At 34.3% G+C, this 24,462-nt stretch overlaps 2 protein-coding genes across 2 annotated transcripts; both read right to left on the bottom strand.

The window, feature by feature from the left end:
- Window positions 1–477: 477 nt before the first annotated feature.
- Window positions 478–2,390, bottom strand: LOC139088516 (esterase B1-like). The gene is made up of 3 exons (XM_070637772.1): window positions 1,995–2,390; window positions 830–1,868; window positions 478–760 (listed from the first exon to the last, which is right to left on the bottom strand). Exons 1-3 carry the CDS (start codon window positions 2,308–2,310, stop codon window positions 505–507), a joined length of 1,611 nt encoding a protein of 536 aa, XP_070493873.1. The 5' UTR covers window positions 2,311–2,390; the 3' UTR covers window positions 478–504.
- Window positions 2,391–2,700: 310 nt separating this feature from the next.
- On the bottom strand, window positions 2,701–3,860 carry LOC139088583 (uncharacterized). Its single transcript, XM_070637852.1, has 2 exons — window positions 3,433–3,860; window positions 2,701–3,375 (listed from the first exon to the last, which is right to left on the bottom strand). The coding sequence occupies exons 1-2, from the start codon at window positions 3,858–3,860 to the stop codon at window positions 2,928–2,930; spliced, it is 876 nt and encodes a 291-aa protein (XP_070493953.1). The 3' UTR covers window positions 2,701–2,927.
- Between the last annotated feature and the right edge of the window lie 20,602 nt (window positions 3,861–24,462).

Raw genomic sequence — 24,462 nt, 5'->3', positions numbered from 1 at the left:
ACAAAAAAAAAAAATATTTAATTTAGTCAGCACATATATTTTGCCGGCATCAACATGTTGCTACATGGCAGTAAATTTATACAACTGTGTATGAAACAGCTGTTCGATTTTGTCGTATATTAACAAAAATTATCATAAGCACACATTTATGAATCTGTGACGGTAAACAGAATACTGGAATATTTGAGAATGAATCGTGACTTGTGTAGCAGTAGAAGATGAATGTAATGGTAATTAAGTGTGTTGGGAATATTTTGGGAATTTTTATTAATGTCTGGGTGTTGGAGCTGGATGACGAATCATTGATATAATTACAGTTTGCTTTGATGCAGTGGTGGACAACCTGTGTGCTGCGGCACAATAGTGCGTGTAATGCTATGAACCGTGCAGTTGAGGTTTACAACCAAGGTGTGCCGTGGCACATAGTTTGGACAACACTGCTCTAATACATGACCTTTAATATCCCCAAAACACAAATGAACTTGAAAAACTCGTTCCTTTATTTCAATAAACCTTTACATTTTCCTCTTCAAATATTGAATTCCAGACATCCAGAACGTCCTTTTCAGGAAATACTCCAATTTCAAAATTCTTCTCATTAATAGTCAAACAATTAAACTCATCAGTCACAGGTTCCCACACAACATTTTCCGCTTCAGTGTTCGGATTTCTAGTGAGCAGGAAACTCTCAATTAATTTTATCATTTTTTCCATCATTTTGTACTCGATACTGTTTGGCTTTGGTGCCTCGACATAAGAACTGTGAAGTAATTTATTTAATAAAATTTTATATGCTAATTCACTTGAATTGGAAGCAACAAAAGCTCACCTAGACAAAAAATACAAACTCATGTCACCGTGTGCTGCACCTGTATATTCAATTTTTCCAATTTGCTTAATTAAATTCATTTTTGTATTTGCATCGAATCTGAACATGAATGTTTTACCGCCAGCTTTAATTCGTTGCTTGATTGCATTGTAGACTCCATGCCAGATTTGTCGGTCGCCAGCATAATCTAATAAAATTTCTAGATTTTTCATTGTTACGGGTTTGTCAGCAAAATACAGTTCCTTAAGCATTTGTCCATATTTTAAGGCTTTTGGACTGTTCAAATCAATATTTAGTTCCTTTGATGGACAAAAGTATTGTGGCTTTTGTAGCAGGTCGATGGATTTTTGATTTCGATGCAAGAAGCTGAACATCGCACCTTCAATTGTTGCACCTCCAATTAAGCATGGAATATCAGTTGACCAAACACCTTCTTGTGCCAACAATACTGGATCTTTTGGAAGGAAGCAATTTTTCCCCACATAAGGCTCAACAACAGGTTGAAATCCGAAAATCATGAATTGCGAAAATTCATCCTCAGTGAATAAATTCGTAACATCACCAAACTTCATTAATGTATGCGGATTAGCCTTCTCCAAAATTTCAAGCATTTTTGCCTCACCGCCATTTCCATCCCATCCACATCGTCGTGCTAATCGTTCTGCAAAGTCACTTTTATCAATGACACCCCATGACTTGATAAACGCAGATCCGGAAATGAGTATAGCTTTGTGAAATAATCCATGTGATTGTTCGGATATCATGTGGAGATGTATGCTTACAGCCCCAGCACTCTCACCACATAATGTGACGTTATTTGGATCTCCGCCGAATGCTTTTATGTTTTGTTGAATCCACTTGAGTGCAAAAACTTGATCTTTAAGTCCAGCATTGCCGGGAATATTGAGGGACGGATCATTAAGGCTTAAGAATCCCAAGACACCAAGTCTGTAGTTAAAGGTCACTAATACAATGTCACGTTCGACCATGTAATCAGGTCCACAAAGATCGTGACGACTAGAACCGCTGAAGAATCCACCTATGCAGACGAAAAGAAATATTAATGGCAATGATGAGTCATATGCCGGCAACTAATACCACGGCACTTAATCTTAATTGTTTGTTTTTCAATTTTATCTTAGTCATATCTAATCTTATCGCTTACCGCCGTGAATATATACAAAAACGGGCAACAACCGGTCTTTTTTGATTGCATCAATGCGAACAAAGACATTGATCCCAGCTGCATCTTCCTTTCCACTCTTCAAGCCTATAAAGTTGCAATAGCTCGAGCAGTCCTTTGTGCAATCAATCGGAATAGTCCAAGGCTCTGGCGGCTGTGGATCTCTAAAACGCAATTCCTTAATTGGTTGCTTCATGAATGGAATTCCTTGAAAACTTAAAAATTCCTTGTCTAACTTTGATGTCCTTATGGATCCTTCAATTGATCCATATTGTGTGTGAACCATTGTTATCGTCATTTTTAATTGACTGTTAATAAACTGTAATCAATTGATTGAATGTTAGAAGTAAACTAAATATTGAAACCCAAAACTCAATATTGATTATAAACAAAACTTACTGCTGTGTATGTAATGTACACAAAAATAATACACTGAAAGAATGCCTTTTAGCACATTTGACCAAAAAAGGAAAAAAATGCCGTGAGAGGCGATTCTCATTCTTAAAAAACATGCATTACATCAGTGCTGCTCAAACTCTGTGTCACGATACACTAGTGAGCAGTTTGGAAATGGAATGAGATGTATGCTACTTAGTTTTGGTAGGAGCTGACCACCAAGGTGTGCCGCGACACAAAAAATGTTGAACAACTCTGCATTACATAGACCTACACATATCAACGCAGTTTTTATTTAGAATCTCTATCTTTACAAGTTATTTTGGTAAAAACCTAATTCTCTCAAAGAGAAAAATGAGCTAAAACCTTCCTAGTATTAGTGAAAATCCACAAAATTTAATTATCAGTATGAAATTTGAGATTGCAGCATATTCACGTGCAGACATCTAAAATTATTTTTATATTGAGCAATTTAGCTACCAAAATGTCCATCATCAGCTATAAAACATAATAATCCATTCAATAAATCAGCTGATATAGCCCAAATCTTGATGCACCCTTAATGACCTTCCTTTTTGCTGACAGCCATGTAAAAGTATCGAAAATTTCTCCACCAATGCTCTGACAAAATTTATGAGATATTTTATGTCCATGAATGACATGCCATGTAATGTCCATATCATTATCATTCGCTATTCTCTTTAGTAGTGTTTTAACAGCATAGCTTCCAAGTCCAGATCGCTTTTTTGATGATTTTACGACGCCCATTCCAATTGAGCAATAATCCATTTCAAAGCACCATGCCATAAGCTCACTTGTATGCTTGTCAAATATTCCGACTGACATTTTGTGTTCTATTGAATTTTTAACGTAGTTTAAATGATCACCGCCATCACGAGGACATTCAGTATTTATGTCATTGACATGATTTGTATTTAGTGGCTTAATGATGTAATCATCTGCTAGGCTGATTGAAATCAAAGAATGTCATTAATGTTGCATTTAGAAAATCAAGCTTTTATACCTTTCAATATTCAATGACTTTGCATGCTCCTTTGACATCCAGTATCCACTTGTTCCTTCTTCAAATATTCTCTCTAAGTTATTGTACCATAAAAAGTCATGTAAAATCGTTCGGAATTTGTCAGATATGCATACAAATGTAATTTCATCTTCGACATCTAAAGCATCAAGCATTGACCTTATGCTATGATAAGGTGCTTTTTCCAAAGTATTGAAATAAACTCGCGATTCATTTTTAATTAAAATTGTTCCATTTCTGCACCAATTGTCGTCTAAACTTAAAAATTCAACTCGCTTTTCAAGCTCTGGCGTCTTTTTGATTCGATTGAGAATGTTTGTAATTGCATTTACTGTCGGTGAACGATCTGAACCGTACATTTGCCTTAAAACTTGTATTTTTTCGAATGGAATCTTTGTGAGCTTGTTCATCGTTTTAGAAAAACTTTAATACTAATGTCGAATTGGTATTTTTAGAAATAATTCAAGTGATTATCTTGCGTGATTACTAGTTTTTATATAGTATGTGGAACTTTGAGTTGACTTGTTCACCATGACATGAAATTTACTTAATGACAATAATTTGAATGTTGATAATTTTATTTAAGTATATTAGAAGTCTTATTTAGATTGTTGATGATGGGAATTTATGTTGAGGTAGGTGATGGAGACTTTAAATATTCTGATTGGATGTTCAGTATTGATTACAGGGGGTCATGACTCAGGTCATGAAGTTTGACATTTTTATCATTTTTGCCAATTTTGTCACTTGTCACATAACATCCCTTAATTGATTAACAAAGATCAGTGTCAAAAATGCTCTTACAAGAAAGGCACATGATGTAGAAATAGTCGAAAATCCAGTTCCAGATAAGCGTGACTCTGGTGCTAGGTCATATTCGATATAATTCTACCTCAATCCAGAATCTAGTTGTTCTTAGCACTAGACTGGACTAGGGTGGATGGGGTGTCATGGGTCAGTCCCTTCTAATTCTAAGCAGCCCCCGTTTCTGCTTCGCCACCTTCAAAATTATCTATCGACGTCCCTGTTATTCCCCTGTTGTGTGGCTCCAATTAATCATTGATTTGGTAGCTTCCATTGACTTACTGACCGCATGTATTGAGAATTCATAAAATTAGGAGTACATTAATATGCCTATGTAATAGCTTCCAGGTACTCTATTCAAATAATATAACTTTTATAACAAAATGAGCGTTCTGTAAATTTCCATAACTATGACCCATTCATGCATGTTATACATATTGTTAAAATGCGCTTTAAACAGCCTACATCCCACACTCTATTCAATATACCTAATTAAAATAATTTGGACATATATTCAATTTTATTAAACAATACCTCATTAATAATTTATAATTAAAGTTTTAGTGCCGATGGTTACAGTAACAAAAAGACAAAAAAAATCATAAAGCCTTTTATTCTATTAGCACCTCCTCATCCCCCCATCCATTTAATTATAAATTGTAACTTTATCATCCCTAATTTATTCAATGACTACAAAACAGCACAAAGTTTAAATAAAATTAAATTTACACAACTCAAGGTTAGACGTCAACAACAATTAAAGTTTCCTTTAAAGTATTTCAACTAGCTAAATCTGCCGCCTCCCATCTTGTCATCGTAATTATAATAATCGCCCATAAATTTCTTAAATGACTTAATTATATTATGAATGTAAATAAGAAGAGGATTATTTATCTCTATGGAAGTTAATTCTGTAGCGTCAATCATATTTAGTAATGAGGAAAAATGTCACGATAAGTTATTAATCATACGAAATGTTGTTTACCACAATTTTAAATTAACTCTCAAGTATAAATGCGAAATGAGTTGGAAAAAATTGGAGATTTGAAGGATGTATTTTGACGCAGATTTGTTGTAGGACTAACAGACAGTAGAGCATGCTTTCATGAAGCATTAATATCAGTAAGGTACCTAAAAGCGTGTTCTATGTCTGTTAGGGTAGGCTATATTCCATACAAAGTCTGCGTCAACTTCGAGATCTTTTAATGAGGCACTGCATGAAACAATCGATAGGCCAACAATCGATGAAGCCAGTTTCAGACGCCAACTGAGAGAAGCCATGGATTACAGATCTGTACGACCAGCGTACTTCAACTGAGTACAAAATAGTCAACATAGTTAGCAATTCCCAGTAATTCACCATAAAGTGGACATTCCACCCACTTCAAGCATTCCACTTTATTCATTATATAAAAATTGAGTTAAATTGTTTTGTAGCTGGCATTTAATTAAGTCAATATCGTTCCTAATTAGCTCGCGATATTGAGTAGCGACAGTGTTTGTGATAAGGATGAAACGAGAATTTATGCCGGAGAGGTTAAGAGATTCATGAAGAAAATGCTTGTAATTACTTTTCATGTAGCATCTGAAGGAGATTTATAATTTTATAGCTGACTTTTTAAAGGAGGATGCTTTAGTGTGCTTTAATTTGTCTGGATGCTGACTTTATTTTGTTGAGTTATGTATGATTTGGTGCAATACTGTATTTAATCACTAGACAGGGGTGTAGACCGAGGTTTTTAATGCTGGGTGCGGTTGGTTCAATTGCATGAGAGGGGGTGGGGTTTAAACCCTCAAACCCAACCCCCAAAATCACAAAATTTCCCACAAATTATTGAAAATTTTCAATTTTTCTCTGCTCCAATACCACAATAAGTTATAAGCTCATCATTTGGGATTAATTTAATTAATTATGATAGAAATTACTAATCATTTATAATCCGATTGGGAACATTTGAACAAATTTTATTTAATTAAATCCAACAGCTACAGATTTTTTTATAATTCACAATGACGTAATTGAAACAAAAAAAAGACTTTCAATCCTCTTAAGTATCAATATCAGTACAAATATTAATAATAATACTTAATGGCATCCACAACCATACATTCATTTATTATTTGGCTCATTTTTCCTATTACGGTATTAATAATAATGATAATGATATTAATGGAAGGAGAATTATAAATGAAAAGTAATATTGGAAGCGACAAATCATGTTTCGGTAGAAGAACCTTGAAATATTTTTTTGAGGTTATGTTTGTTGATATTTAATGTAATGTTGAAAGAAGAGTCTGAAATTTTTCGGACGATTCATATAAATTGTGGTTTCTACATACATCCTTGACTGGAGCGCATTTGCTTTGATTGCCGTGCATAGGGAATGTCGAGGGTAAAAATTCGACTCAGTTTCAGGCACCATGTGCCATCTGATAGAGGACATCGATTACAATAGAAGTAATTGATAATAAATTATCGTACGGGAAACAAAAGATAGCTCAAAATGCCATTTATTACCAAAACACAAGAAGGTATAGACAATGAGACAATCCATAGAAGAAAGAGACAATCCAAGATTTATATGCTGCAATAAGTAAAGTTATATTTATTTTTGCAGCAAAATGATTTTGTAATTTATACGAATTCAGTTCTTCTTTTCTTTTAGTAACCCTCCCCAGCTCCACTTTTTTTCATTCGAGACGTAATGATAATTCCGATGTCATTTTAAGTACATGTTCTTTACTTGTTGTACACGATAATTTAGGATGGAGGAAATGAATGAATGGAAAAACGATGTAATAGATATAAACAAGCATTTTCATTTATTAGAGCGTGGATTCTTTTCCGTTATTAGGAAAATTGGAGATATTAAGCTGGCTGTTCGTAGAAAAAATAATGATAAATTGGGAAATATTTCAGGAAAATATTGGAAAATGCAATTTGATAAATTAAAAATTTTTGCAATTTAATTGTCATGGAAACAGATTGTCAGTCTAGATTCTAACCCAAAACAATAAATTCCATAACCATCAGCATTTATTTATGCAGTCACTATCTGTATCCACCAAAAGCCAGCTTGCGTGAATAAAAATTTATTTCAATACCCATTAGCAATTCTTAACTTGTATGCCAAATATGTATATCAGGCATAAATTTTCATTTACCATGAACTCGCTAACGAAAATTAAACATTTTCTAAAATTGCAATTCACAATTAAAATATAGTCACAATAAATACATTTTATGTTCATTAGAAAGTGAATAAATGCGGGAGAAAGAAAAAGTGAATGAAAAACTTTTGTGACATTCCATAAATCTTTCGCTTAACGACGAGCCAAACACAAAAAAAATATAAAAACAAAATTGAAAGCAAGCATGAAAGAGATAGAGGATGGAAATTGTTGGTGGACAAGTAAGGAAGTAATTGGGGGTTTACGAGTAGCACAAGTCGTGTAGTCGATTTAAAATCCGACATCAGGCAGGCGTGATGCTGCCATTGTGACTTAGTTAAGCAGAATCTGGATGAAAACTATTCAGATCAGCGGCCATTGATTGTTTGACGAGTATGGGTGCGTCAGGCTACAGTTACAGCTACAGTTTATTGTGGGATCAGAACTATTACTTTGATGACGCTATTGTCCTCAGCCTGCCAAATTAGACTGTGAGCCGTATTTTCACTGTATATTATTCGAAAAAGGACAGCTCAATCATTGAACTTGTGCATTTGGGGTTGTAGCTGGTCAAATTAAAGTACAGATCAATTGTGATCCATGACTTCTCATAGATGTCGCCTAAAACTAGCTTTATCGCTTACTAACGCTTACTAGTTCCAATTGCAATACTGTTAGTTTTTATCCATGAATTATTTGGTCGCTCTTTTGACATTTTGCCATCCGAAGAAACATTAAAAAATCCCAAAAATTGAAGCTTCATAAAAGGGCTCTTAAACATCTATAATCCCTACTATGTAGAATACAAGTCATTTTGCACAATCCACAACAAGTATCCCCAAAAGAAAAAGTGCTAATAAAAAATCTGCAATCAAAATGACATTAACATTTCATTTCATTGCACATAAATTAGTGAGTGATGTGCAACATTAATTTTCACGATTAAATTTTTTTGTTGTGTTTCTATCTCTCTCCCTCCTTGTTGCTATATATTGGTGTGTAATGCGGCGAGGAAAAATGTTGAGAAAGATTTATTGAGCGGATCTGAAATGAAAGAGAAAAAAAAATAATGTTAAATATGAAAAATTTTTATTTTGTGGTCGGTGATGAAGAATCATTTGCTGTACAAGTTCCCGCAATTGTGAAAATTTTCATTTTGCATGTTCAGTAAATTATTTCGACGAAATATGAGCGGGAGAAAGAAAAAAAAATCATTTTCCTTCCTAATAAGAATGGAAAATTAATACTCGAAAATGTGGTAACCGAAAATGCCGATGTTGAAATTTATCAGAAACTTTTACGCTCGATTTCACAATTTTCAGAGCCAGTGCTTATCGAAAATTACATTGAAGCTCTGATTTATATTGCAAAACCAAAAAGCTTTCTCATTAGATTTTTCATCGCATTTTCTTCATTTCCTTATTCATGTTAGCAATATTTTTGGATGCGATGGGGTTGTTGTCTGGGTTTTTGACTTGCTATGGATGACACATGCTGGACAAAAGACAGCTTATTGTCAACTTGATGCTAGTCAACACCAAATAAGTTTTTGACCCTCAGAAGGTGAGAGACCCATTTAAGTGCAGGAACAATTTGGAGATATAAACTATCCATCGAGACAGTTTGTGATTGGAATCGGGAGTTGACAAGCGATAGTTAGCAATAGAGCTAGTTTTAGGCGACAGCGCAGTAAGTAAGTATATGAGTTTGGTTAATCTTCCACAACCCAAATAAACTCAAGGATGGGCCAACAAGCTGTTACAATAACAAAAACCATTTCCTTGCCAGCGCCATTCCTCCACCCATACTCTAACTCACCATAACTTGCATTATCTTTCGCTCATTTCATTCGCCTTATATTATGTTGATTGGATAATTTATTGAAGTGCGGAAGCGAACTGACAATTGGACATTATTTTTTTTGTCATTAATGTCCATTTCTTATCACTCTATGTGGTCATTTTAATTAAATTTATTTCATTTTAGTGACGAGATTACGCATTCATATGTATATATATTAGGGATAGTATTCAAGGAATTGATCGACGTCATGTGGAATTCCATTATGGTGTGTGATTAAATCTCTGCTAATGTAGTAGATGTGAAGTTTAAAGAGGTCTAATTTTAGGGTGTGGGAAGTCGATAAAATTTTATGAAGGAATTTAATGGGAAAAGTTATTAGCTGAAATTAATTGGATTGTTTGTTGATTGGATGTGGGCGGTAAGGAGATAAGGTAAGAAATTCAAATATATATATATATATACATAACCACAATACTTGTAATTTTCAAGAAGCTTAAAACTAATTTAAAAGTTTTTAATAAACTCAGTCTGAATATGAATTGAACTTCTTAACAAAGTCCTTATAAATGTACAGGTTAAGAAGCTTTATTCATAGTATGTATGTATTTATGAATAATAACATAAAATCAGCAGCCTTATGTACATTTACGAGTCTCATAATGAGCATAAAGCAATTTCATGCCAACAGCATAATTTAATGTCGTCTGAAAATGAGCATTTAATGGCAAAAATTACAAGACATATTGAGTTAACTTCATAATATAGAGTAAAATATGTGCTCTAATATATCAGGAAACTTCGGGCACTTACATGTTCTCATTATTGGAGTGAGAAATTATGTTTAGTACTCCAACAACATATATATTTTATGACATTTTATTTCTTTTCAATGATGAGGAGTTAATGACTTGCCATTGATGCTCAACAGGTTTCAATATGGATGTCAATAAAAATCCAATAGAAACATTTGCACATAACCAGTTTTGTAATATTGATTAAAACATTCAGTATGCTCATATTGAGATGATATTGATGCAGTTGGTAGAGTTTGCGAGAGGAATTACATTGATGCTCAGGGGTAGGAATTGGTTTGTTTTAATAGAGCAATTGAATTGGGTGTTTTGGTGTTATGAAGACTTTGATTCGGGGGTAAGATCTGAGGTGTAGCCAGAAATTAAGGAGGTGGGGAAAGGAGCTTAGCCAAATATTTATGGATGTGGGGTCTGGGGCATAGCCAGAAATTCCTAGAAATGGAAACAGAGGAATACTCTAAAATTGTCAGAGATGGGATTATTGATCGATTTCTTAAGTTACATGGGATATCCTATTCTTACCTACACGGATAGGCATGGTTATTCTAGACTGTTCCACCTTACACTATCCTTAGTACCCTTGAGCTGAAGAGATGGGATAAGCGGATAGGGCAGGGTATCCCGGGTAAGTTACAAAGCCGGCCCCAGGGGCGTAAACAGAATCTATCCTACAAATTTCCAACAACCCCAAACAAGCCTGCCATTTACTTCAACTCAGTTGCATCTCCCTACCAAAAACAGCTCATCCGTAAGTGAGATTTTGAAGGAAAGAAAATTTTCACCAAAACGATCCACAAAATATCCATACATACAAAATCATCATCATCATCATTTGCCTTTAACCATTTTTAAAAAACAGTAGCATTCAGTCAGATAAAATTCATTTGTATTCATCGCTTGTAAGTGAAACGTGATGAACAAATTTACACTCTCCTTATGGTTGGCACTTTCCACATTTTTGATGAAGGTTAAAGCATTTTTTTTTTTTATTTTCTGTCATCTTGTGTGTTTTTGCTGCATTTACCATATATATATGTCATCCACATATGTGTTGTAATTTTACTGGTATATCTTTTTGACCATGGAAACTATTGTGGGTGGAGGGAAACATACATGCAATGTTGTGGAGGAAGTTTACAAGGATATGAATTTTATTAGTTACTGATGCAGTTGTTGATCCGTTTTTTTGCATGACATCGAATGATTGCAGAGTATTTTGCGGTATTTTGGAAAGCTACTGGATGCACCTTAATGTCAGTTACTCGAGAATTCCTACTTACTTACCCCTTTGTGTTAACCACTACACTCTCCATTTCCACATTGATTTCAATTTCAATTTTAAGGAAATGTTTGAGGATATGCAACAAAAATCCCAAATTCAATAGACAGTTGGGGATATAAACTAGGTCAATTGTGACTGTAATTAACCACAATATTCATTCATCCGATGAAAATTTCTTTTTAAATCTAAAGTCAAATATTTGACTTTTCAATTTTCATTTGGTGAATAAAATTTGAAGCAACAGATTCTATTCAGTATGGAAATCAATGGAAATTCTAAACCCACAAAAACTTTGAGTTTTTTTTGGGATGAAAAATAAGAAGAAAAGTTAGTTCATTTATTGAATATTCAATTTTAAGCAAATGCCGAGGCATGTCCAATCTTAATTATTATTCCAATCATTTTGAAGGTCACTAAATCAATAATTTCAAGTGATCCAAACAGATGACTTTCAAATCATTCCGCCTATGCAACGGAAACCATTGTAATACATCCATCAACAAGACGTATTGAGTATTTCTTCGGGGCAGTTACCAGGTCTGAAAAAGTCCTTCATTTTTTGTGTTTTTCTAAGAAAGAATCTCAACATAATATAAGAGCTCTTAGATATTATAACTTGAGGTTTAACAATACTTTAGGTTCTTTTTTTTCATAGCAACCAGAAATTAAGTAAAAAAATTGTTTTAAAGGAATTTAATAAGGAATTAAAGAACTCATAGATATGAGTGTTAAGGATGGATGACGCTATGACACGGATACTTTAAGATTTTGTTGGATTTTATTAATAAAATTCAAACTTATGCTCATTTAAGGGTACTTCACGAATCAAGTAAGTAACAAAGCACCTAAAACCTCCTGTTCAAGTGTTACATAACATCCAAATGACCCCTAAAGGAAACAAGCATCACCAAAACAGACAAAAAAGAGTCAACTATTGTATCTGAGTTTTCTTGAGTTTTTAAGCTTGAGAGATTTTTCTGTTGAATTAATAATACCAGAACTTTCTGGTGCATGTCCAATGAATATTGTTTCTACAACTTCAAAGGTTCATTACTTTACAAATTAGCATTTTCGTTTCTATATTTTTTATTTTTGTTGCTCATTAGAAACAACATTCTTCTGCTAATTATTTTAATTAATTTAACAACATCCATTTGCTTATTTATTCTTTCATCCCTCAATACAATCCCTTTGATCCCTTCTGCTGTTTCTTTTTATTGTATAAGAAGGAAATTTGTGGTTTAATAGAAAAAGTTTTGTTGTATCTGTTGTGAGGTATTGTGTGAGGCTGATATGGGGATTTTGTGGGAATTGAGTTATTGGTTAAAGCTCAGCCTCAGGACCTGATTTATTCAGGACTGGAAGTACAAGATGTGTATACAGGGAGGGAGATTTGACGGTATGTAATGAACTTGGGATCTAAAATCTCCTTCATTGCTTCAGAAGCCCTAAACTCTAGACTAGACTCATCAAGTGACTAAGCAGCTACTCTCCTACTGCCCACTGGTCGTAAAGATCAATCCATAAGTCACAAGCCTTCCATGATTTCTTTGGACCCCCACGTGATCTTTTGCCAACCACAAAGTCAGAATCCAAGACCTTACTTAAAGCAGCTTCTACAGGTCTAAGCTTCTAAGCACAACAAATGCCCCAAAACTGACCAAATCCATCACAAGGATCAACAATGAAATTAAAATGAAACGAGATATTTTCATAATTTCATTAAATTACAAATTAGACTCGTAATGAAAATCTCGAGCAGAACAAAGCAATAATTATTGTGGAAGCCCAAATCCTTTTTTTTTCCTTTTCTTTTTTCATTCTCGTGCCTTCCATTGTCCCGAACATAAACCAAATGACTTTGAGTAATTGAAAGCAATAACAATGAAAATTTTCTTACAAAAAAAATATATTTCAATTTTAATTTTTTCTCATTTTATTTTATTTCATGAATCCATGAGGGAAATAGAAGGAATGAGAATGAGTATCGGTAAACACGAAGCATGTAAAAAGTAAGTATTGTGAAATATAGAATAGAGAGGTTAGGATCATGTTTTAAATGACTATAAATTTATCCGCATCTACTGCTGCATATATTCATTGCAACTATTTTCGTTGAATAATTTTGAAATAACTTGCCCGAGCAGCACAGTAGGTTCGCTAGAACACCGCTACATCATCGTATTAACGGTAAGATTCGAAGTTGTCCTGATGACATCGTGATGGTAGATTTAGACCCATTGAAGGAGAAATGAGTGGTACATCGCATTGTGCTGCTCGGGTTGGCTATGAAGAGGGAAACAGCTTGAATGCATAAACGTTTTCAGAATTTCTTTAGCTACTTTTAAGGGTATTGCTTTGAATCCCAATCATTATGCATATGTGCCGAGCGCTAGTTCCAAATTTGGGGCTGTTTAGTTATTAAGTGACCCTCTAAAGGAGAGGGGCTGTAAGTCCCAACCCCCAACCTAAGGAGAGGGGGGAAGTATATCTTAATCTTAGGGAGCAGGAGTTGCGTTTCAGCCTTAGGGGGTTATATGGGTGATTTTTGGGGTAATGCAGCAAGTTTACGGTCCCTTCCCATATTTTACAAAAGCTGCATCAATATTTATCACCCATTTGATTGCCCACATCACTAAGATACCCAAAAAATATCCTACCAAAAATCCCCACCAGCATCACTAAACGTATGTCTGTTTACAGCAACGCTAAAGAAGTGAAAGGAAGAGTCACACATGAAAAAAAATTTTTTTTGGAAACTGTTGAGGATAGTAAAAACACAGCAAGCGAGAAAATTTACGGGAGTTGAAGGAATAAAAGAAAGCTCTGCAATATGTTTCCGCCAAAGTAGAGAATTTCAACCATAAATATTACGTTTACATAAATTTTTTCCTACTCTTTTCCTCTTTTTTTATTACATCGCATTTGTGTGAAAACAGTTTTTCTTCTATTTCTTCCGTTATTGCTGTGTGAGAGAGGTAAAGTGCACCAATGTCTTTCCACAATGAAAACCGATATAAAAAGGAAAGCCACAATGCACAGTGTACACAAAATACTTTATATTCTCTTAACTTATTCATGTTGTATGTAACTAGACAGGGACTCGGTAGTTTGCAGTTTAGCTTAAAGAGCTTAATATGTAATGTAATGTAATGTGATATATGAGTGAAGACTTTAAAGTATTTTGACTTCAGTATCTAAATTTACTGAACTTTTCCATAGCTTGTGATTAATTTAATAATTGATAGAATTTGATACAATAAGTTATTTTGGATTATGGGCTTAGATTTTATACTGTTGAAAGTAAAATTGTAGGAATTCAGCAAAATGTTGAAGGTTGTAGATATTTAATCGGTTGCTTAACTACTCTGTTGCTTGGCTTTACTTCTTGTTCTGATAGAATTGCTTAGATTTAGTTGCAAACTCAAATATTATTGAGCAGAGCTTGTTATACCTGAGTGGTGAATTTCATTTATCTTTATAAAAACGGACCAAAAGTCAGGCCATCACTTTATGTCTTGACGTGAATACGTTGCGATATCTGTGCTGTTCGGAAGAGAAACTCAATCAGGGTCGTATTCAAGTTGAGTATTAAATCATTACATTCCATGGAGTTCTAAATTTGAAGCCTGATTCTAAGTGACTGTAACCTGCTTAACCCCTTTTCCATCAGAGTCCCATTCTCATTCGATACCCGTTGACATCAAAAAATTGCAGCATAAATAAATGGTAAAAAAATTCATTTATTTTTTGTCAGAATTTTAAACTGAAATCAAGCTCGAAGGTTTATTTTCGTCTGACTTATTTTTATAGAAATCACATACATCGGTAAGTCACATGCTATGTACATATTACTGTCTTATTTACTCCTACACAATGAATTCTCTCTGAATATTTATTACGGTTATAATTTTTTGTCATACAAAATTGCTTTTAATAGCCTTGAATGAATATCATTGCCTCACACCATCGCCATTCTGTTGCTGATTAAGCTATTACATCGATAACTTACATTAAAATTTTTATGCCAAATTAGATATCTTTCAGGCTAATTAAGTAAGTGAAAAATAACGGGATTTAAAACGACAAAGGCATTTCCATCGTCTCTCATTCTCTAAGCTCAACTTTCCGCTTTTTTACTTCTGTTTCTACATTCATACATCTATCTCCTTACTAAGCAGGAGCCAAAAAAAGGCACACAATCTTTTTTAGGTGAAAAGAAAGCACAGCACATACAGAGAGTGAAGTAATGTCGCGGAATAATTTATGTCTGACATTTCTCACGTAATGAGAAACCTGTTTCACTTTCGAGTCAAAATGTCTTTCGTTTCTGGGATATTATTGCAGTATTTGATAAGGAGATATTGGAATGAACCTATGATTTGTCTGACTGGAACTATATCTGAGTTGATCATCAAATGAGTGGAACTTTGGGTACTAACTGCTTGAAGTCAACTGTTCGATGCCGTGGCAGTGACTTAGTCAATACCTTAATCCACTTTACCGAGGTATTTGACCCACGACAGTCGACAAGTGATCAACCATGGGTGGAAGAAGCCACCGTCCAGAAGACAGCCGATTTCCAACTCTGCTAATGAAATGCGCCCTATACATCCAAATTTACATCCATAACATAGCAATTTTCATACTTTACCCACACTCACACGACATGCTCAATTGCTAGTACTTTAATCTTCTTAACTTAATTAAAGATTAATCACATCTCGTGAAAAATTCAATCTTTAACCTAAGAAACATCATGTCATGTATACACAAACCCATTTCCGTGAAAATATTTATGGTACGTTAAGAATAGCTTGCCGTAGGTATAAAGGGATAATAAAGGGCAGAATGGTTGTCTATTTACCTGACAATGCTTATAGTATTTAGTGAATATTCATTTTTAATGGAAACTCAAGTCCATTACATTTTTATCTACAGCATACGTAAAGGATATGTAGTATGTAGCGAACGAAGAGGATAGAAATTTATGTTGCAGATACACAAACGGTAATTTTTCCGATAACTATGTGACACAAACTGGATTAAGTGCTTAAAATTTACTGCAATATCAATGATGAAAGGAACAATCTCTAAAGGTGGTAAGGGGATGAACAAATTTCAAACCAGGATCAATGAACCCAATTTTAATTTTGGTATTTCTAAACATTTGCTGTTCATCTCGTATTTGGCATCGAACATTCAATCCCCCTTCCTCTCCCCTTCAAAACATTTTCTATTCATATTATCACACACAAAAGAAAGGAACGGCAGAAAATAGAGCAAAGGCATGTGAGACTGTTCATAAATTATGCTGTAAACATTTGGTACACATGCGACATTCAAATAACTGAATATTGTATGAATACATAATCGAAACAATATACTAAATGGAATTTTATGTTGCACAAATATTAAATTGTCCTGTCTATTTTATTTATAAAAAAAGTTTGCGCTAAAATTGAATTGCGGATATATGATATTATTTTGAAAGATGAGTAGAGGCTGCTTGTTTAAGGCAGTGTTGCTCTTGGAAGCGAATTTTACTGGGTCAGCACATGTTTGGATGTTGTGGCCATGGTAACCATGCGGATATACGCAAATGAAGCTATTTAAAGATTCTTGGTTACATGAAGACCTTAAGCATTCTCTAGATGGGATGTTAGGCCATCGATTGCAGTGCAAATTTGAGTATAGTAAGAATCAAGTAGACAATTTAATTAAAATCAAGAGTCGTCTTCTTGGATAGTCATAGTCATGTGTTAGGCCGTCTTAAGCAATTATTAGGTGGCTGGGCTGCCAGGTGGATCATATAAGCTGAAGCATCTTCAGATGCATATTAAGGAAGGGAAATCCCCTCCATCAGCAAATATCTGGCTATGCACCTGTGCTAAGTCCCTTTTGCCTAGCTGACAAGTGTGCATCAAGTATCAAGTCCTTAACAGGTGTTGCTGACCAGAGAGTAGGAAGGATTGGGCTCCTAGCATTACAATCTACGAACTCCTAACTTCACCATCCTTCAAAGAAGTACCACCATCCTCAACTTAATCACATCCAATCTCAATTAACCTTAAAATCTTTAAATTTTAATTTTACACCAACGACGATACCAAACAAGCCACCACAGCATAACGAGTGAGAGGGGGACGAAATAGAACAATGACGAGAATTATTGTTATTGCCATTACGTACAGGTTAAAAGCTATTGCGAAGTGATTCTTTTTCATTCTACTCAACTCAATTGTTTACAGCTATTGTGTATGAATAAAGAATGTTACCTAATAAAATAAACATGAAAATTAACTTTAAACGTTATTACCCGCATGATCGTCAATAGAGAGAAAAAATTAATTAATTTATGTAAATTTTATGTGTCTTTTAGGTAAATTGGAGTGGAATTTTCATCGCTTTCAATTTTCTAACAACATCATCATCATTTTGAGTGTCATACATACGAGATATGAGGGTGAGAATGGCACGAAGAGCAAAAAAATGTAATTTCTCTGACCATCCAAATGGAAATAATTTCTAATGAACTTTTTTGCATAATGAAATTTTCTTCTTCTTTTCAATTTTTTTTCCAGCTAGCTCTATACATGCAAAATTGGTTTTCAGGAATTTTTACTCTCGAATCTAAAAATGTTCATGTTTATGCGTTTGGTAGAAATATTGGGTCAATAGATATTTGGGGAAGGGCTGAATGAATTTTCATGATGACTGGAATTTGATTGAAGGACTCAAAAAATTTGATAGAATTTTGTATTTTAGAAGAAGTGACAGGAGTGCGGTTTTTGAGGATTTTTGCTTGATGTAGTCATCAGTAATGGTCATGTCATTAGTAGGGACAAGTGGGTTTTGATGGACAAAAGGAAGGTTTCAGGATCGAGGCTTTATGCGTTGATATATTCAAAACTGGTATGGACTTGAGTGACTTTGGCATGGCGTCGGTCTAAAACCTGAATCCTCCATTAATCGGAGTCAAACCGACATGGAACCGGAATTTTTAATCGATTAACTGATTTCTGCTATTCGGGCTAGGAACCCCTAACAGCTCAGTGGTAGGAGCATGCTACCGAAAATCGCAGTATGTGAGTTCGAGCCAGAATCAGGATTCGGTATTTGAAATTATGCTTCTTCTATCAAATCAGCTGGGAGCTAGGGTTAGGTGTCAAACTGTGTGATATCCTTGAATAAATCAAACAGAGAAAGATGCCTTAAAAACCAAAAAAACTTTATTGACAATTCAATATGTGATGAGGCACACAAACTTTATGATGGAATTTCTCTCTTCTCTCTCTGTGTGTCTTTTTATATCTGATTCGAATTTGTGTGAAAATATATCTAATGCTATTCATAGACGAATTAATGAATACATGTCAATCGAAATGACTCTTTTTTTATTCGCTTTGGCAGGACAGATTGGATTTTTATGACTTTGAAGTTGCTTTTGGTGATTAAATAGATTTTTTTTTTCAAGAGAATCAGTGAAGATTTCAAGCTGTGATAGCGACTTTTTCTATAATTTATGTCAATATCCTCTCAGAAATCACACATTGAGCTTGATAAAGTTCAGTTCAGAAAAAAATCAAATTCCATTAAAAATATGTTAAAAATCTCTTTATGATCAAAGCTAGTCGCATTATTTTGTGAAAGTGGGAAAAAGGTTAATGGCAATAGGTCACTCGCCTGTGCAATATGTTTGTTATCTTTCGTTTACCGTCACACAATATATATTCAACAGAATATTGAGATATTATGATCGACATTGCACAGTTATTTTATATACTTTATATATTCAATGTCTGATAGCATAATGATGCTACCCAAAAATGGGAAGAAGAGGAATTAATTGCAAAAAAAGATAAAAATTTTGTAGTCATCATTATATGCTCGTGCATCGCTATTTGTTAATCTTTTCATCTTCCCAATATTCGTTTGTGTTATTGATTTCATGGTGAATCCACACACAAAAAAAGATGATAGATAGCTACGAAATATTTTGCTCAAGCTGTTAATTAATTTGATGATGAGATTGTTGGGAACTGGTATTTTTTATTTCGAGACTGTTTTTTGATTTGTTTGGGAAGATATTGAAGATATTTTTGTGTATTTTTTTTTTGAGGATCTTTTGTTTTGCTTTTTGATTCTTCTGTCGTCGAATGAATGATGGATGGTGATGCGGTTTATTATAGACATTAAAGTTAACCATTTAGGATTTCTTGTCGTCTTTAATGGGCATTAACAGGGGTGGTTGGTCACATTTGATGAGGTATAAGATTATAAGAATATAGGAAGCGTGTTTAGGAAGAAGCTGTCGATAGAGACAGTATTGCCTTGGTATAGGAATTTGGCAGAGGAATCCAGCGATAGAGCCAGTTTTAGGCGTCATCTGAGGGATCCTTGGATCACAATTGATTTGTATGGTCAGTGAAGTAAGAAGGGTGGATGGAGGGTCTGCCAAAGGTCATACTTGAATACACACCTGGGAAATGATCGCCATAAACATTAATAGCCTTTTTGCATCAATTAAGTAACCCCAAATGTTGCAAACCAATAAAATTGACACAAACCGTCATCCAAATTAGAAATTTTGCTTCCATTTGCGTTTTTCAAATTTAATTTAATTAATTACACCTCACAAAATCACAAATACCCAAAATCCCCACAAAAATAAATGCTAATAATTTTTATATTCAGTATTTTCATCACCAGAAATTGAATTTGACTCGATTTGATATATAAATCTCAATCAAAAATCAATCAGAAATTTCCGCTCACAAATATACTTCATAAGCCACGCAGGAGGTGATAGAATATATTAAAAATATTATTCAAATTATTTCAAAAAAAAAAGTTTCACGCTCATTTAAAATTTAATCATCATGAAAGAATTCACGGAGCAGTAAATGTCATAAATAATTTTCCCCTGAATCTCTAAATTGCACACGTTACTTTTCACATTATTAAAAGTAATAATTCATTCGGATTTATTTTTGCAGATATGCTTTTGGATGAGGAGCCTTATTGAGGACTTAAGGCGCTTTCTGATACTTTCAGAGGATGCTCAGGCTCACTAGGATAGTGGTGGACAAATTGTGTGTCGCGGAACTCTAGTATGTTATCAAATATGCCATAAATCGTACGTCATGTCCAGTTTTGGTTGATGTCTACTATTTGCATGTGTCGCGGAGCATAGGTTGCCCATCCCTGGATTACCAGGATGATCTCCATATCGTCAGAAAAACTGACAACGAAACATCATCAATATCCTTAAAAATCCAGCTAAAAACCAGAAATAAAAAAATTTCCTGTGATTGATTAGTCTCATTTGGAATGCTGTAATAATGTGACATAAATCCTCAATGTTTGCATGAGCAAATTTTTCGTCATAATAGAATATATATCTGCACAAGTAATGACAGTAACAGAACGTTGGGGAGAAAATTTTGGACATTAATTTATTCTAAACTTATTGAAGTGTAATATTTTATGTCCCGTTATCTCATGCTGAACATAGAATTCTCTCTTATTATTTTTGTTGCTTGCCATACCTGGATTATTCTTGTTTCTGTTGATGATGATTTTATTGTTGCTGATTTTTTTGGTTGTGCCTTTGAACCCAAAAAAGAATACAGAATGGAAGAAGATTTTTAGGGTGTGAACATTGCTTTTGTTGAGATTTATGCTTTGTGCTTTAGCATATGACGATGATTTAGCAATGATAGAAATTAATGTGAATGTGTTAAGGTTTAAATATAAGAATAGGCAGAGATGAGCAATTTTGGTGAATTTTGGCAATTCTTTAACAGATTTTTTACCAAAAACCCGAGCAGCATAGAACGGCGAACAGCTTTTTTGGTGTAAAAATGGATCGAAATCAACCATCATGATGCCTTCACGGCAACCTAGTGACCAAGCAGTACCTTAGCTACTCGGTACTGCAGTCACTACCCGGTTCCCTAGCCGCATTGCAGTCATGTTTCTATGTAAATTGAGCTTACGTTGCATCCGACTCTGTTGCATGCTTTGTCACCTTGTTGGCACATTTAGCTGACATTCTATGATCACTGTTCCGTGTCAAGTAGCTTTTAGAGCATCTGATCGACGTTTCACTTGTGTATTACATCCAAGGACGGTGTAGCAAGCATGTGTTAGCAAACACAATGTGCTGATCGGGAAAACAGCTTAAAAAATCAGCGAAAATCGCGTTAAACAGCAATAAAAAAATTCATCGTTCCATATCTGCAGTACAAAAAAAGAACCACGCGAAAGATTTTAATAACACATTATAAATCTCACAAGAACAGCAGCAGAAGCAAAGAAATTCGTGCAGTTTCTCTTCTTCACAACCGCATAATTTATGCTCCCCCAACTCGATACGACATAATTCCTCAGCCTTTTTCACATTTCATGCATACAAACAAACACAATAAAACATAAGAGAGTGCGAGAATACCCTTATCAAATTTGTCACGAAATTGTTGCTCATCTTTCATTGCAAAATTTAATTTTTCTTCACTTTTTTGTTCCTGCTTCCTGTCTTCTTTTTTTTCGTTTCTTATTTTCATCAGCCAGCAACAAGACGAGATATTTTTTTGAGGTTTTATTTTCTTCTCAAAAATATCAGTGAGTATAACGCATTTGTTTCGATAAATCCCCAAGTGACACAAGCGACTTGGAATGGAATTGGAAGGGAAATGGAGATGAAAATGAAATTTATGCAATTTGACACGTGATGTTGTGGATTTTTGAATTATTATAGCTCATATTTAGATGTTTTGGGGTTATTGACTTAGTTCTTTTTGGGGTAAGCCGTAGTCAGACGCCGAAGCTGACCAAATGGGCTTGGAGAGAAGAAGAACTGCAGGTCTGCGCAGGAAATACAGGCCTGCGGTTCATGGCCTAACCCTACATTATTCTATAAAGGACTAGACACTAGACAATCTAATATCTCTGTCCAGACCCTAAAAGACAAACAGAAACCAAAAGTCACCAATCCACACCACAAAAATTCCCAGCAAAAAAAGTTGAAAATTAAAAAGTTCTTCTCTATTATTCTCAGTTTCTCGTGTGCCTTTCATTCCATAACGATAAAAAACAAAAACAACAACAACAACAACGGATCGTCATCATCATCGTCATTGTTGTTGTCATCGTTGAAAAAAGAGGAAGAAGAAAATTTGCTCAAATTCACAAAGTTTCCATGCAATTTGCATAAATGATGATGCTGTAATATCACGGCAATAAATTAACTTTTTTGCCTCATCTTCTTCTTCCGTTTTCCTCTCATGATGCGTTATGGTAGGTTTAAGGAAGTTGAGGATATGTTGAAGTGGGAATTTTTTAGAGCATTAAGAATCTTGTTCCTTTCTTCTGGGTGCAATTTTATGAAATTTCAATTTTATTTACAAAAGTAAGAATTTTTTATGCTCAAAAATTACTCATTCGAATGAGTTTCTTATTATTAAGATGTATACGTGCTCGTAGATTGTGAAATAAATTTTTATTTATGAACTCTTGTTATAATGAAGCAAACAGAATGAGTTTTGATATCAAAGAGAATTTTCATTATGAACTAACTTAATTAATTTTTCATTGTTCGCAATATATTTAGGAATGTGTAATTATGTGCTACATTTATGGAGGGTATTGATGTAGCAGTAATTTAATCCGAGTGACACAAATTAATCATGGCAGTCAAGTGGCTGTCACACGTCCTACAAATGATAATAAAATGCATTTAACATGGAATGCATCTTAATTTGGCTGCCATGTGGCATAAATGTGGCAAACATGTGGTTGTGATGTGACCTTCATGTGGCTGTCATGTGACATCTATGTGCCTGTCATGTGGAGTCTATGTGACTGTCATCTGACATATATGTGACTGTCATGTGGCATCCATGTGGCTGTCTTGTGACCCTCATGTGGCTATCATTTGACCCCACATGTGGCATCCATGTGACTGTCATGTGACCTCTTTTCAGACTTTACTCCTTATTCTCAAACATTCGAAATATTCATTCAATCTTGTTGACAATTCTCGTTAACAATTGAACAATTTTCTAACACCTTAACACTTATTTCCGTCCTATTCTCACCAATTCTTCTATTTTAAGCTCAACATTACGCTTCGTTGCCTTCAACATGAGTTTTTACACGTACTCATATTTCCATTTCATTACATCATCCAATCAATAACACAATAAAAAGGAACAAAAAGCAGTACAGAACAATAAAAATTAATGATACAACAAAAATACATTAATAAATATACTGCAAATTGACACAAATGTGTTTTTGATTGATCAATTAATGAATGAGTTTAACAGGAACAAAAAAATCGCTCAATTTGTATTAAAAGCTATTTATCATTCCAACCGTGTGACTGCTTATAGATTTTGAGATTCTCAATGGGACTAAAAATTCAAATTTATTTTTAAAAATATATTTTTATGCAGAGCAAAAAAAAGTGTTAAGTTTAGACTTTGACTGTCACAATAAATCGATATTCATTTCCACAATTTTTATTGTCGTTTCTTCGATTAGGCTTCTTTTACTTTACATAGCTCTAATGCTCCAAATTTTCTTTCTCACTTTTTCATTGGTTATAAATCTTCTTTTGATTTTGGTTCTTATATATGAGTTAAGTATGGCAATGAGAATGGATAGCGATGAGAATCGGAGGAAGTAAGAGTATTTTATTGGGATTTTTGGGTTTGAAGCGCTTGGTTACTTGCTTATCTGACCATAAAAATCAGTTGTGATTCATTGCTTTCCTCAAATGATGCCTAAAGCTGGCTCTATCGCTGGCTACCTCTTGTCAGTTCTCAATACTTACGAAAGAGACAGCATTGCACTTGACATTGAGAATTGGCAGATGGATGCCAGCAATAAAGCCAGTTTTAGGTACCATCTGAGGAAGGGCAGCGGTTTAGAGTAAGTAAGTAAGTAGCTTCTAGGAAGTGAGTTTTCATGTTCCCATAGCTGTCTGCAGTTTGTAGAAAGTAAGTTTCTATATTTTATCGGAATTGTTCCGAGAAAACTTCATTTTCAAGGCCTGGCTATGCCCATCATAGTCAGTAAGTCCCTCTATTACATAATTTTTCAGCTAATCATGCCCAAAACTCCCCATCAGCA

This window comes from Chironomus tepperi, unplaced genomic scaffold (assembly GCF_022539635.2).
Source record: "Chironomus tepperi strain 1889 unplaced genomic scaffold, CSIRO-AGI_Ctep_v1 contig_163, whole genome shotgun sequence".
In the NCBI taxonomy this organism is placed as follows: domain Eukaryota; kingdom Metazoa; phylum Arthropoda; class Insecta; order Diptera; family Chironomidae; genus Chironomus; species Chironomus tepperi.
Note: the sequence above shows the minus strand (reverse complement) of the source record. Positions and strands in the feature narration are given on the sequence as shown.